Source organism: Rhinatrema bivittatum, chromosome 4 (assembly GCF_901001135.1).
Source record: "Rhinatrema bivittatum chromosome 4, aRhiBiv1.1, whole genome shotgun sequence".
Taxonomy (NCBI): domain Eukaryota; kingdom Metazoa; phylum Chordata; class Amphibia; order Gymnophiona; family Rhinatrematidae; genus Rhinatrema; species Rhinatrema bivittatum.
In genome coordinates, this window is record NC_042618.1 from 138,200,945 (window position 1) to 138,216,439 (window position 15,495).

Sequence of the window (15,495 nt, forward strand, 5' to 3'; positions counted from 1 at the left end):
CCATCTGCACCATGAGTCTTCACAAAATGCCTCGTCATAGTTGCAGCCTTCCTCAGGACTCAAGGTGTTCACGTCTACCCTTATCTAGACGATTGGTTAATCAGGGCTCCCACTCAGCAAGCTGCTCTGTCATCCCTACACCTTACTTTACACACTCTAATTTCACTTGGATTTCTCATCAACTACGACAAATCCTACTTAGTCCCATCTCAAACCTTATCGTTCATTGGGGCAGACTTGGACGCCTTGCAGGCAAGGGCTTTTCTGCCTCGACAGCGAGCTCTCACTCTCGTGTCTCTTGCACACCAGCTGCAGTCTCAACACTCTACGACTACACACCACTTTCTCATCCTCCTGGGACACATGGCATCCTCAGTTCAGGTCACCCCAATGGCCCACTTGGCCATGAGAGTCATGCAGTGGACTCTAAGGTCACAATGGACTCATTCCATTCAGTCCCTGTCGACCATTGTCCATGTAACCGACTCACTCCATCAGTCTCTCACCTGGTGGAGAAATCAGGTCAATCTCCTCCAGGGCTTGCCCTTCCAGGCTCCAGACCCTCAATTAACTCTCACTACCAATGCTTCCAACCTCGGTTGGGGAGCCCATGTGACTGATCTGCAGACACAAGGATCTTGGTCTCCAGAGGAAGCCAAACACCAAATAAATTTCCTGGAGCTGCGAGCAATCAGATATGCTCTCAGGGTATTTCAGGATCGCCTCTCCAATCAAGTCATCCTGATCCAGACGGACAACCAGGTGGCCATGTGGTACATCAACAAACAGGGAGGGACAGGCTCCTACCTTCTGTGTCAGGAAGCTGCACAGATATGGGCGGAGGCCCTCTCCCACTCGATGTACCTCAGGACCACCTACTTGCTGGGAGTGGACAATGTGTTGGCAGACAAGCTGAGTCGCACCTTTCAACCGCACGAATGGTCTCTCAATCCCTCAGTAGCGAACTCGATCTTCCAACAATGGGGTTATCCTCAAATAGACCTCTTTGCGTCACCTCAAAATCGCAAAGTAGACAACTTCTGCTCTCTCACTCGCAGCCAACACTATCAGCCAAGAGACGCATTCTCCCTATCATGGGCAACCGGTCTCCTATATGCATTCCCTCCACTTCCACTTCTCTCGAAGACTCTCGTGAAGTTACGTCAGGACAAGGGAACCATGATCCTGATAGCACCCCACTGGCTGCGCCAAGTGTGGTTTCCAATACTTCAGGATCTCTTCATTCGGAGGCACATTCCCTTGGGAAAGGACCCGCTTCTAATCACTCAAAACGACGGGTGCCTACGCCACCCCAATCTTCAAGCCTTGTCCCTGACGGCATGGATGTTGAAAGGTTAATCCTTCAGCTACTTAACCTTTCTGAACCAGTTTCCCGTGTCCTGATTGCTTCACGGAAGCCTTCCACGAGGAAATCGTATTCTTACAAATGGACCAGGTTCATGTCATGGTGCTCTTCACAATCCCTTGACCCCTTTACCTGTCCAATCACGAAGTTTCTGGACTATCTCTAACACTTGTCAGAGTCAAGTCTAAAAACTTCCTCCATCAGGATGCATGTCAGTGCGGTAGCCGCCTTTCATAGCGGTTTCGGGTATATTCCCATATCAGTACAACCCCTTGTAACACGTTTTTTGAAAGGCTTGCTTCACCTCAAGCCTCCTCTGCGTCCTCCGGTCCCTTCTTGGGACCTCAACCTAGTTTTGGGTCGGCTCATGAAATCAACATTCGAGCCTCTTCAATCCTGTGACCTTCGATATCTCACATGGAAAGTGATTTTCCTTTTGGCAATCACTGCCGCTCGCAGAGTTAGTGAATTACAGGCTCTAGTTACCTACCCGCCTTACACTAAACTTCTGCAGGACCGGACAGTACTCCGCACTCACCCTAAATTCTTAACTAAGGTAGTTTCGAAGTTTCATCTCAATCAGAATTTAATGCCTGCCCAGAGCAGGCATTAAATTCTGAGCAGCCCAAACAAATGTACAGAAGAACAGAAAATACTGCTTTTCTGTACAACCTCCGGCTTAATATTGTGGCGATACTAAGTCAGAGGAACCCAAAGGTTAAAAAAATTTTTTTTTAAAAAGCGCCAGCGGTCAGGTTAGGGAAATGGATGCTCATAAAATCGAGCGTCTATTTTCCTAACCCACTGACAGCCACCTATCCTGGGCGCCCACTGCCAAGGAGGCACCAGGGGCACTCATTTGTCCCTAGCGCCTCCTTGGCAGCGTGATCCCTCATTTAAATATTAAATTGTGCACCCAGGAGAGGTGGCAGGGTGCGCTTTAGGAAAGCACCCATTTTCCACGCTCTGTTGCATCAGCCCCAAAGTGTATCCCTTTTGGGGACTTTGGCCAGGAGGAGGGAAAGCATCTTATCCCTTGCCTCAGGCAGCAGATTGCCTTGAACCTCCCCTAAATAAAGCTCTGCTCCTCCTCCAGGCTGTCGACACTCTGAACTACCTCCCTCAGCCTGACAACATTATCAAAGGCCAGCTCAATGTCACATATGTTAGTGCATCGAAGGGGGACATTAAAGGCCCAGCCTACCCTGATCCACCAGACAATCATTAATTTGCTCTTAATTGCTCTTCCCTCTTACCAAGTCTTCGGCACTCATCTTCATGAACAATGGACTCCGGCACTTCCAGGTTAAAGCACCATTAGCTTTAACCCATACTCAATCATACCTCTTTATAATTATCTACCTGCTTTCTTCCTTCCAGCTTGTTTAAGCTTCCAAGTTTTTTATTCCTTGTTGATTGTAACTTTGACTTATTCCTATCTTTGTTATACATTGCTTACCAGATTTGTTACTTTAGTTTACCCTTGTTAAATGTAAACCGATCCGATATGGTTATTTACTATGAAGGTCGGTATAAAAAACGGTTAAATAAATAAATAAATGATGTCAGGCTCAGAGGGTCAGTCACATGGCAGCAGGAAATTTTGTGGTGCACCACCAACTTCAGCAGCCACCCTATGACCCTGAGTGAGAGAATGTATTTGTATGTACATATGTATTAGAGAGAGATGGTATGTACGTGTGAGAGTGAGTCTGGGAGAGGGGCCCATGCTAATGTATGCCAATCTCAGAATAACCATGCCTCCAAACTGAAGGCATTGGAATAGCACTGAATACTGAATCTGCATATCTTGTATGACTGTTGGAGCTGTAAAATTCCAGTGCAGTGGTGCCCTGATACACTCATGCCTGCGCATCAATAGAAAAATATTGTTTCTCTACATTTGTTTGTGGTGGTAGGGTTTGCTCCAGCAACCCTGTCACTTCTATCTGCATTAAAAAAAAATATAGCTGGGAGCTCAGCATGTGGGAATTCATAGCTGGTAGGCATATGACTCCTGCAATATTGACTTTTTTCTTTAGGTTAGAATGTGAACTGCAGTTCATCAAAATGAAAGGAGACAGACCAGGGACTCCAAAATGATGTCCTGACAGAGAATCTGCCCAGCAGGTCTCAGATTACTTATACACGATGTGCAGTGACACCTTTCTCGATAACACATATCATCTTTATCCATGTTTCATCAAACCAGTGAAAGGGCAAATGGGTGGACTGTGGAGTAGGAAGGAAAACTATCATACAATATATTCTTCTAATAGTCCCAATTCAGATTAACTGCTTATGATATATGTAGCGCTACCAGATGTATGCAGTGCTGTATTGATATGTTTATTATGTATGTACATTGCATTGATATACACATGTAGGAAGTGCGATTCATCATAATTAATAAATAATAATGCATATAAGAGACAGTTTCTGCATTATGGAACTTAAAATAAAGTGAAGAGACAGCCAAGACAAATAAAAGACTCATAGCAAGCTGTATATTTTCCTGAAAGCAAATGTGTTGCTTGCAGTGTCTTGGATAGATGTAATACATACTATGCATCTAAATAATGTTTCCAGCCTCCTGATTTAGCTTTATACAGCAATTCTAGATGAGGGGACCTATCCCTTCCCATGTGCTGGCTGTAATTCAATCCTGAAGCGCAATGCTTAGGAAAAGAAGGAGCCAGAGAAAGGAGAGAGGGGGATCAGCTTTTGCTGTTGTGGTTCTGCCCTCAGGTGGAGTTCTGGATTTTCTTGTCTCCGCCCCCACTGCATGAATTCCAGACAATATCCTCCTATCACCGAGAGATCTGATCTATCAGCTGCAGCCTTGGTTTCATTCAACGCACAGGAAATTTGCCCAGCACAAAAACAATAAAAGAGGCTTCAACATCCACATTGCTGCTGGACAAAGGAGAGAAAGATATCCAAGGGGAGGAAATCTAGTGGGGGCCAAGAGGATGAAGCTGCTTTGATCACTTGCCTTCTAGCTATGGAAGCAGAGAGGACTGCTTCCCAGAGCTAAGAAACCTCCTCTTCTCTTGCTCTGCTCTCTATGAACAGGCTGTGTGCAGCCACACAATGGCCAAACAATATGATGTCTTATTCCGACTGCTCCTGATCGGGGATTCAGGGGTTGGGAAAACGTGTTTGCTGTGCAGATTCACTGACAACGAGTTTCATTCATCTCATATTTCTACAATAGGTAAGAAAAAAGCTTTTTCCTTCTTGCTGCTTACGGGCTCTGTTATGCTGCAGGGAAATGCAGCCAGTGGTGTCTTGGCACATTGTAACAATGCCGATTATTATACTGCCAATTGTACAATAATATCCGCTCAATTTGCAAACTGTTTACATATGTGTATATATATATATATATATATCCATACACACATGCATGCATATACATTCAGATGCTGTTAGCTATTACTTGCAATAGTTGCTAAAATTAGTTCCTAATGAATATGTCTGTGTGTTTAATAATAGATGATAGGATGGTATTTTAATTATAATGTAAAGCATATATGCAAATTGAAAATCCCTTCTGAAAGCACTAAAAGATAAATTTGCTACAAATGGCCAGAAAGGTCCAGCTACAATATGAGGGATAAAGGGAAAGGTAGAAATTCAAATTACTACTCTTGTAATAATCATTAGGAAAGATAACATATATGCACACACACAGAAAGACACATTGTTTGATATTAGTTACAGTAGTTTCTAAAATTAGCTACCTGATGGATTTGGGATGGTAAACTAAAACAGTAAAAATATGACAATCACAGTACAAGGTGCAAAGTTTTTCAGGACTGTTTTGCAGCTCATAAAGAAGCAGGCAGAAGGTGGGAGGTGGGACATGGGAGGTGGAGCATTTCACAGGCAGAAGGCAGGAGATGGGGCACTTCACAGGCAGGAAAGCAGCAAAACTCGGTTATTTGGGCCACTAAGTGCTGCACTCCTGATTTGTAGCTCAAGTTTGCCACAAGACAGATTGCTCTTGCTGTAAGCTTTTGTCATCCTTGGAACCTAGGGTTCTACTGTTATATTTTATTTATTCCTTTTAAACATGGTTATACTGCCTCCAGAGTGGCTCGGGGGAGGGGAGAAATGGGCCATCCTAGATAAGAAGCTTGTCCTGGCTGCACCCCCTCCCCCATCCCAGTCTGGCTGGACCACTTTGATTGGTTGGATGGAAAGGCAGTTAGCCCTTGTATCCACTCCATGTGCCCATGAAAGGATTTCCACAATAAACTGTCCAAAGTAGTTTACAACACACAAATTCAGTACAATACAAAAATAAGAACATAGTAAAATCTCAGTGGTGTGAAAAAAAAAACGCAAGATGTTGCCATTCACCTCCTGTTCCTGCTAAAGTTAGTTTCTTGGCACCTCTAAAATGGCTTCCTTTGTTTAAGAGTTTTCTAACATGACTAGAGGTCTCTATGAAGACTGGAACAATTTTGGCTATTCCTGATGTTAAAACTCTCATCCCAAACACACTATGAGAATTTTAATGCTTTGGATTCTGTTGAAGTGAGAGGTCTACAAAATCTAAAATGGGAAACTACAGATTGGAGAAAAATATAAATGCAACCCACTAAAGCTCTGATAAGGGGAAAAAAAAGATTTCTTTTAATATTTTGATTAGCGATGTGGGCTGTTTTCACGCTGAAACCCTATGAGCAACTTCTGTGCAGTATTTGTATATTATGTGTTGCTTAGCTGCAAGTGGTAGAAGTCTGAGGGAGAGAAATAAGTGCCTTTCTTTTTGAATTCATATATTTTCTCCATTTACAGATTCCATATTGCTGTGGAATTATCTCACAACTCTCAGCAGGGGATACTCTTTTATTTCTTTAAAAACAGCAGTTCATGTTAATTATGTTATTACCCCCATATATCTTAATCCAAGTTAATTCGACCTGTTCATTGTAAGACATTTACTTGTCATTGTTGTTATTGTTTAAAATGTAAACCGAATTGATCAATAATTTTGTTATTGGAAAGTCGGTATAGAAAAATGCTAAATAAATAAATAAATAAGTTCTTTTTCACTAATAATACATTTGGACAGCTCTTCATAGGTTACTACTAGGAAGCACAGCACCCACTGATAATTTATAATTTCAGCTAAATATATGTGTTTGAGAAACGAAAAGCATGGCAGCTTAAACTCCTTGGGTGAAGCTATCAGATACAATCATGGTTGTCCCCATTTTCCAGCATCACATGCCAGCTTCTCCTTTCCTTCCCGTGTTGATAGCTCAGAAGAGAAAGAGGAAGCTGATGTCCAGCACTGAATGCTAAAGCTAACTGTAGCTAGGATTGACAGCCAGGCAGGCTCCTCAGAGATTTTAGCTACCACTAGCTTTCTTATAAATCCATTTTTAACTGAAATTATGGAGCAACACTTAATTGTATAACAACATCTTCTTAAAGACTGTAAAAATACAGTGTTAATGAAAAGGGGCACGTCCTATAATATCTAATGCATCAACATCATCAACAGTTTAAGATGTTCATTCAGCTTTATGACCTTACTATCACTGTTAGAGTACAGTAAATACTGGCACATTTTAATCAGTTTTGTAACAAAATGAAGAGAAATTTCAATAACTTGCTAGCTTCACAAACTGAACAATTTTACCACTAAACATTTGAGATTGTGTTTGCATTCTGATGGGATTCTCCTTCTGTGAATTCTGATTACTGTCAAGGATTCAGCCATCCATGAATTGTGATGTTGTTTGGTACAAAGTTTTTCACTCAACGTGATCATGAGACAATGTCACAGTGCTTTTTTTTATTTTGATAGATAATTTAATAGTTAATGGGGCCAAATTCACATGAGTTCAGTAGACTGCCTCGCCATCGTTTTCAGTTCAGTCTGAACATTCAAGGAAGGAATGCTTAGAAATCATCAATACAACACTTAAATGATGCCTAGGTGGGACAATCATATATAGATATATGGCTGTATCTGAAAATGAACTCCCGATTCCCCAGTAAGTATAATCCTATGTCCCAGTTTTCCATATAAATTTATTAATATTCTGCTTTTGAAAGTGGATTGCATTCAGATACTCTGCATATTTCCCTGTCCCCCAGTGAGTTCATAATTTAAGTCTGTACCTGAAACAATGGAGAGTGAAGTGACTTACCCAAGGTCACAAGGCACAGCAGTGGGATTTGAATACTGGTTTTGTCAGTTCATAGCCCACTGCTCTAACCGCTAGGCTACTTCTCCACTCCAAGCAAAATACATACTTTGAAACATCTGTGTGCCAGTGCCAGAAGTCTACGAAATAAGATGGGAGAGAGAGAGAGAGAGAGTATAACAGTGAATGAAGAGGTAGACATAATTGGCATCTCAGAGACCTGGAGGAAGGAGGATAACCAATGGGACAGTGCTATACCAGGGTACAAATTATATTGCAGTGATATAATTGTGAATTCCAGCAAAAATCAGTAGTGTATAACAAACATATTGCATGCTAGTATACTTTCTAAGTCAGTTGGACAGACCAGGACTGGCATGGACAATGTTTTGGCAACATAGTCTTCATCAGGATTCAAGCAAACCTAAAACAGTCACCCTCTGTACACAAATGGTCAGCAGTGCTATGAAATTTTCAAAAATAATCATTCTAAAGGCTCAACTGCCTTGTACATAATCAAGTTATTAGCTGTCTTCCTGGTGTCTTTCAGCCATCTTTAGTTGAATATGTAGGAACTATGTGACCACTTGTGGATAAAGAGGATGATCACTGATGCTTCATTTAAATCCTGATGAAGACAGTATTGCTGAAACATGTCCCTTGTTCTCTATTAAAATGATGCAGAACATTTAATTTTATGCATTCTTGTGTAATATACATGGCTGAGTTTTCACTGCACTTTACAAGATTTATGCTTGATTTAAACAAATTATATGAAAAACTGGGACATAGGATTATACTTACCAGGGAACCAAGAGTTAATTTTTAGATACATCTGTATATAAGATTGCCCCACACTGACAATATTTAAATGCTATGAGGCCAATTTTCAAAGGGTTTAAGGTTCTAACTTTGGGAATGAAACACCTAAATCAGCTCCTTTGAAAACAGTCTAGGGCTGAGTGCCTTAATTTAGGTGCATATTATAAAGTGGCTAAAAAATAGGTGGCCACAGGGTGGAGTTAGGATGGGAAAAGGTACTTAGTGCTGATTTTCAGCACTAGGCACCTAACTAACCCCTGGAAAAAAAAAGGGACGGGGATGATAGTGAACAGGTGGTCGCATCACGGTGGTGCATTTTTGCTCACTACAGTTGCGGCCTCGCTACACACTATCACGCCTGTAGCACCAATGAAATAGCTGTAGATATTTCCGGCACTAATGCGGGTGATAATGTGTGATACATTATCGCCCGCAGCGCTACAGGACCCGAATTTTCCTACCCCCCAAACCCTGCCCAAACTCCTCCCCTTTCCCAAATTTACATTTTCGATTTGTGAAGTGGTGGTTATTGCATGCGTTAGGGTGTTATCGCGTGTTATAATGCCCTAACACATATGTTAACGGTCCATTGCAATTTGAAGAATGACCCCTTTAAGGATTTAAATGTAGGCAAATGAATTACAGGTCTAAATTTAGACACCTAAGTTTGGAAAAGACAGTTTTCAAAGGCATTTACTATATATGGGTAAAGCACAGCTGGGGCCTTACAAAATCTACTTTATGTGATCTTTCGGATAGTAGAAAGACTAGAGGACACTCCATGAAGTTAGCATGGGGCACATTTAAAACTAATCGGAGAAAGTTCTTTTTTACTCAACGCACAATTAAACTCTGGAATTTGTTGCCAGAGAATGTGGTTCGTGCAGTTAGTATAGCTGTGTTTAAAGGGGGATTGGATGGGTTCTTGGAGGAGAAGTCCATTGCCTGCTGTTGAGTTCACTTGGAGAATGGCCACTGCCATTGGCAATGGTTACATGGAATAGACTTAGTTTTTGGGTACTTGCCAGGTTCTTATGGCCTGGATTGGCCACTGTTGGAAACAGGATGCTGGGCTTGATGGACCCTTGGTCTGACCCAGTATGGCATTTTCTTATGTTCTTATGTTCTTAGGTAATTGTGACCTGGATTGGCCACTGTTGGAGATAGGATGCTGTGCTCAATGGACATTGCTCTGACACAGCATGGCAATTCTTACATTGTTATGTTATATTCTTATTGCCCACCTGTATGCGCCTATGTTTACTCACATAGGGGTTGATTTTAAAAAATAGCGCAATCTCATACTTTTGTTCACACACCAGGCGCAAACATTTTGCCTGGTGGCGGCTACGCGCGCATCTTATAAAATCCAGGATCGGCGCGCTCAAGGCTGCCAATTTTGGGCAGCCTGCGCGCACCTTCCCCTCCCTTCCCCTACCTAACCCACCCCCCGGCCCTATCTAAACCCCCTCCCACCTTTATCCATGGATTTACGCCTCCCGGAGGCAGAGTAAATCCGCGCGTGCCAGTGGGCTGCTGGCGCGCCAAGACCCGACCCAGGGGCTGTTCCGGAGGGCGCGGCCATGCCCCCGGAAAGCCCGCGGGCCGAAACCACGCCCCCAGGCCCGCCCCCCAAATGCCTAGTCACGCCCCCGAAACGCCGCGTCATTTGGCGACGCCCCTGACACGCCCCCTTAAAAAAGCCCCAGGACTTACGCTCGTCCCAGGGCTCTGCGTGCACCGGCGGCCTATGCAAAATAGGCGTGCCGGCGCGTGAGGGCCCTGCTCGCGTAAATCCAGCCGGATTTACGCGAGCAGGGCATTTAAAATCCGCCCGATACAGAGAGGTGGTCTGGTGGTGGAATTGGGGTGGGATTGCGATTTATTACATTTCAAAACTGTACTTAAATTCTGCCAGGAAAAGTGCCTGTACAAATAGCAAGATTTAATGGAGGATATTCACAAAATTGCTATGAAAGGGGAGGTTCTATTTCCAGGGGATTTCAATCTGCCAGATGTTGATTTGGACATCCTGGCTGCAGAGTCATCTAGAAGAGAGAGATCATGGATTCTCTGCAAGAAGAACTATTCTATCAATTGGTAATGGAACCCATATGGGAAGGGGTGATACTGGATCTCGTGCTTTCTAATGGGGATAACATCTCTGATGTTGTAGTGGATGATCACCTGGGATCCAATGATCATCTGGTGGTGTGGTTCTGTATTAGGTTGCAAGAGATGAAGGTTCATTCAAAAGTGAGTCTCCTAGGCATCAGGAAAGCTAACTTTCTTAAAATGGGGGAATATCCAAAGGAGTTGTTAGCTGGATGGAAAAATCTAGGGGAAGTAGAAGAGCAGTGGTCAAAACTAAAAGGAGATATTATAACCTTTTTGTTAGGAAAGTAAATAAAGTGAAAGAGGAAAATCAGGATGCTAGGGTTTTCTACAGAAGTAGCTGAAAAGGTAAGGGAGAAAAAGTTAGTGTTCGTAAACTACAAGAGATCACAGAAAGAGAAAGACAGACGACAATATCTATAAAAGTTAAGTGAAGCTGGGAAAGTAGTCAGGAATGCAAAGATGCAAGTGAAAGAAAAATAATATATACATGTAAAGATTTCTCACAGGTGATGGGACTTATAAAGGCAAAATTTACTGTAATACTAACCCAGCAACCATCACAGTGCACAGGGTTCCAGAATGTGTGTCTGGTAACCTATAAGAGCATTATGCTTCTTTGTGCTAAGAGATATAATCATCGGTTGCTTAGGGCCTTTTATGTCTCTCTATTGCTCGTGAAGCTGATCACTTGGATAACTTATTTAGAACTTCTAAATAAATGCTGGGTTATTATTACAGTAAATTTTGCCTTTATAAGTCCCATCACCTGTGAGAAATCTTTACATGTATATATTATTTTTCCTTTTCTCACATCAAGAGGTTTTTCCTGATTTTGTAGTGAAAGAAAAATAGCAAACAAGGTAAAACAGGGGACAAGACATTTCATATATGTTAGTGATGAAGGAAGTGCAAAAATTGCATTTTAAGAAGTGACAGAGGAATATGTAGAGGCTGTTGAGGAAAAGAAAAATTGCTTAACAAATATTTCTGTTTATTGTTCACTTTCGAAGGATCTGGGGCAGGACCACATAAAAGAAACACAAATAAGACTGGAAGTGAGGTAAACCTCAATCAATTTTCAGAACAGTGTGTTTGTGAGGAGCTAACTAAACTTAAAGTAGATAAGGTGATGGGGTAGGATGGGATGCATCCAAGGGTACTAAGGCGATAGCCTGGCAGCTCTGCTGGCTGACCTGTTTAGTGCTTCTTTAGAGCTGGATATACTTTTGGAGACTGGCGGATGTAGTTCCTATTCATAAGGATGGAAGTAAAGAGGAGGATGGGAACTACAGGCTGGTTAGTCTGAGCTCTGAGGTGAGTAAATTAATGGACTCACTGCTAAAATAGAGGATAGTGCAGTTTTTAGAATCCAATGAATTGCAAGGTCTGAGGCAGCATGGTTTTACTAGAGGTAAATCTTGACATATGGATTTTTGGTTCAGTGACAGTGTTAGATCAAAGGAGAGTGCTAGATGTAGTGTGCTTGGATTTCAGTTAGGCCTTTGATACGGTTCCACATAGGAGACATAAATAAATCGAATGCCATTGGTATGGGACCTAGAGTGACTGACTGGATTAGAAATTGGCTAAGTGAGAGGAGACAAAGGGTAGTGGTAAATGGAGTTTTCTCTGCAGAGGGGGTTGTTACTATTGGTATGCCTCAGGGATCAATCCTTGGACTGGTTCTTTTCAACATTTTTGTGAATGACATAGCTAAAGGATTTAGCAGAATGTCAAAAGTACATCAAGTTTGTCGTGTAGACGCTTGCTATGAAAATTGACCAGTCATAATAGGCCTCATCGTGAAAGCAAGATTGCTAGATGACTTGCCTTATTTTTAATCATCGGTCAAAGTCCAAAATAGAAGATCATTTTTTTAAAAGATATTTTCATTTGCAGTACATGCAATTAGTGCAGTTAGTATAACTTATCTTATGAACATCACTGTGTACATCGCTGATGGTGTTAAGCTCTGAAGCTGAAGCCATAAATTGTCAACACGCCCCTTTTGGCATTCTGCTAAGTCATATTTGTATCTTGCCACAGTACTTAAATTTATTATTGGGGATCACGTGATTGATTGTTAATTTATTTTTTGATAGCTAAAGGATTGCCAGGAAAGCTTTATCTTTTTTGCTGATGACACCAAAATCTGCAACAGTCAGGAAGGTATGGAAAACATGAGGAGGGATTTAGTGAAGCTCAAGGAAAGGTCTTTTGTCTGATAACTAAGATTAAATGCTAAAAAATGCAGAGTAATGCATGCAGGATGCAAAAATCCAAGGGAAAAAATATAGTATTGCAGGTGAAATACTTCAATTTATTTATTTATTTATTTATTTGATGTTTTTAATAGACGGACATTTGTTAGTAACATCACATCGGTTTACAAGGAACATGAATGCAGTGTAAAAGGCTTTACAAGGAACTGAATTCAAACCATATTAGAACTAAATTAGAACAGTAACTAACAAACAGTGTCTAAACATTACAGTAAAAAAGCTATTGCAATAGAAGGGGAATTGCATTTCTAAGAGAAAATTAGGGTTTAGATGTATAATTTGCTATAGAGTAATAAATTTCTAGGGTGAGGAGAGGTAAAAAGAAGAATAGGAAAAGGCATTTAGATAAAGAGAATAATTTAGGGAGGCATAGGATGTTTAGAGGGCGAGGGTGGGTAGAAAGAGGATGGAAGGGTAGAGAGAAGATGTCAAGATGGGGGTGGGTCAGTAGGAGATTTCAAGAATATGCCTGCTTGAATAGCCAGGTCATAAGTTTTTGTTTAAATTTTTTTGGACAGTGTTCTTGGCGCAGGTTGGTTGGCATAGTATTCCATAGTGCAGGTCCTGCATTAGATAATGCACATTCTTTCGTGGTGGTGAGATGTGGGAGTTTAGGTGACGGTGTGTGTAGTGTTGCCAAGTATTGAGTTCTGGTGGGTCTTGTGAGGCTACGAAATAGTAAGGAATCATTGAACCATTGCATATTTTGATTATGTAGGGATTTGTGTATAATGGTAAGGGTCTTATAGTGGATCCGTGATGAGATTGGGCGCCAGTGTACTTCCTTGAGAATTGGGGTGATGTGTTCATTTTTGTGGGTGCTGGTAAGAATCTGGGCAGCAGCATTTTGTAGCATTTGGAGGGGGTAGGTCATGTTTTTGGGAAGGCCTAGGAGGATGGTGTTGCAGTAGTCAATTTTCGAAAAGATGGTTGACTGGAGTACTGTACGGAAATCGTTGAGGTGTAGAAGGAGTTTTAGTTTTTTTTGGGTGTGAAGTTTGAAGTAGCATTCTTTTAGTGTGGAGTTAATACATTTTTTTAGATTAATTTGGTTGTCAAGTATAATGCCTAGGTCGCGTACATGTTTTGAAAAGGAAATTGTGGAGGGGGGCATGAAGAGGGAGGGGAAATGGATAGTGATGTGTTGTGGTGATATCATGAGTTCTGTTTTGGATGCGTTGAGAGCAAGGTTGAGGTTAGTGAGGAGGTTTTGATTGAGAGGAGGGCCGTTTCCCATGTATTAAGGGCTTTGGGTAAGGTGTCAGTAACAGGTATGAGGATTTGTACGTCATCCGCATATATGAAGTACTAAAGAAGAGCAGGATCTGGGGGTGAATGTATCTGATGATTTTAAGGTGTCCACACAAGTGGATAAAATGATGGCAAAAGCCAGAAAGATTCTTGTCTGCACAGGGAGAGGAGTGGTCAGCAGAAAAAGGGAGGTGATATTGCCCCATATAGGTCCCTATGAAATCTCATTTGGAATACTGTGTATAATTCTGGAGACCACACCTTCCAAAGGAGTTGGTCAGAGGTGGCTACTAAAATGGTCCATTGTCTTCATTCTAAAGCATATGGGGTATATATTTAAAGATCTAAACATGTACACCCCAGAGGGAAGGTGAGATAGGGGAGATATGATAGAAACATTTAAATATCTCAAAGATTTCCATACACAGAAAGCAAGTCTCTTTCAACGGAAAGGAGGCTCTAGAACAAGGGGTCATGAGATGAGGGTGAAAGGGTTAGAGTCAGGAGTAATTTTAGGAAATATTTCTTTACAGAGGGTAGTGGATGCTTGGAACAGCCTACCAAATTTTAATTCAAGAAGGCATGAGGTTAATATATGGGATCTCTAAGGGAGTGATGAGAATTCTAAAGCTAAATTATTGGGTGGATAAGCAAAATAGATGAGTCACATGGTCTTTTTTTTTCTACCGTGTTTCTATGTTCTGTGTTTCTACATTTTTTCCAATTCAACTTTTTCCTTTTGAAAATTGAATCAAAGATTAAACACAATTAGAACATTTTGAATACAATTACCATTATTACATAGAAACATGATGGCAGAAAAAGATTGTCTGTACATTCAGTCTACCAATCAATTTAGCATTATAATTCTCATCACTTCCTTAGAGATCCCCTGCAATTATCCCATGCTTTCTTGAATTCAGAAACTATTTTTATCTCCACCACTTCCACTGGGAGGCTGTTCCACACATCCACCACCCTCTCTAACAAAGAATTTCCTAAGATTACTCCTGAATCTATCCCCCTTTCAACTTCATCTCATGACCTCTCGTTCTAGATAAGAACATAAGAAATTGCCATGCTGGGTCAGACCAAGGGTCCATCAAGTCCAGCATCCTGTTGCCAACAGAGGCCAAACCAGGCCACAAAAACCTGGCAATTACCCAAACACTAAGAAGATCCCATGCTACTGATACAATTAATAGCAATGGCTATTCCCTAAGTAAATTTGATTAATAGCCGTTAATGGACTTCTCCTCCAAGAACTTATCCAAACCTTTTTTGAACCCTGCTACACTAAGGGGGTCATTTTCAAAGGAGTTACGCATGTAAATGTGACATACTATCGTAGCAATTTTCAAAAGCTATTTACTCGAGTAAAGTGTACTTACTTGAGTAAATCCTATGGACAATTCAATGGCATATATTGTAGCAATTTTGAAAAGCCCACTTACTTGCTCGAGTAAATGCTTTTTAAAATCTACCC

At 41.5% G+C, this 15,495-nt stretch overlaps 1 protein-coding gene across 1 annotated transcript in view; it reads left to right on the forward strand.

Moving 5' to 3' along the window:
• Positions 1–4,240: 4,240 nt before the first annotated feature.
• The window catches only part of RAB15 (RAB15, member RAS oncogene family), a 424,110-nt gene continuing 412,855 nt past the window's right edge, over positions 4,241–15,495 (forward strand). Inside the window, exon 1 of the mRNA XM_029598894.1 lies at positions 4,241–4,583. Within this exon, the coding sequence (XP_029454754.1) occupies positions 4,460–4,583 (124 nt within the window). The 5' untranslated portion in view covers positions 4,241–4,459. The remainder of the gene's footprint in view (positions 4,584–15,495) is intronic.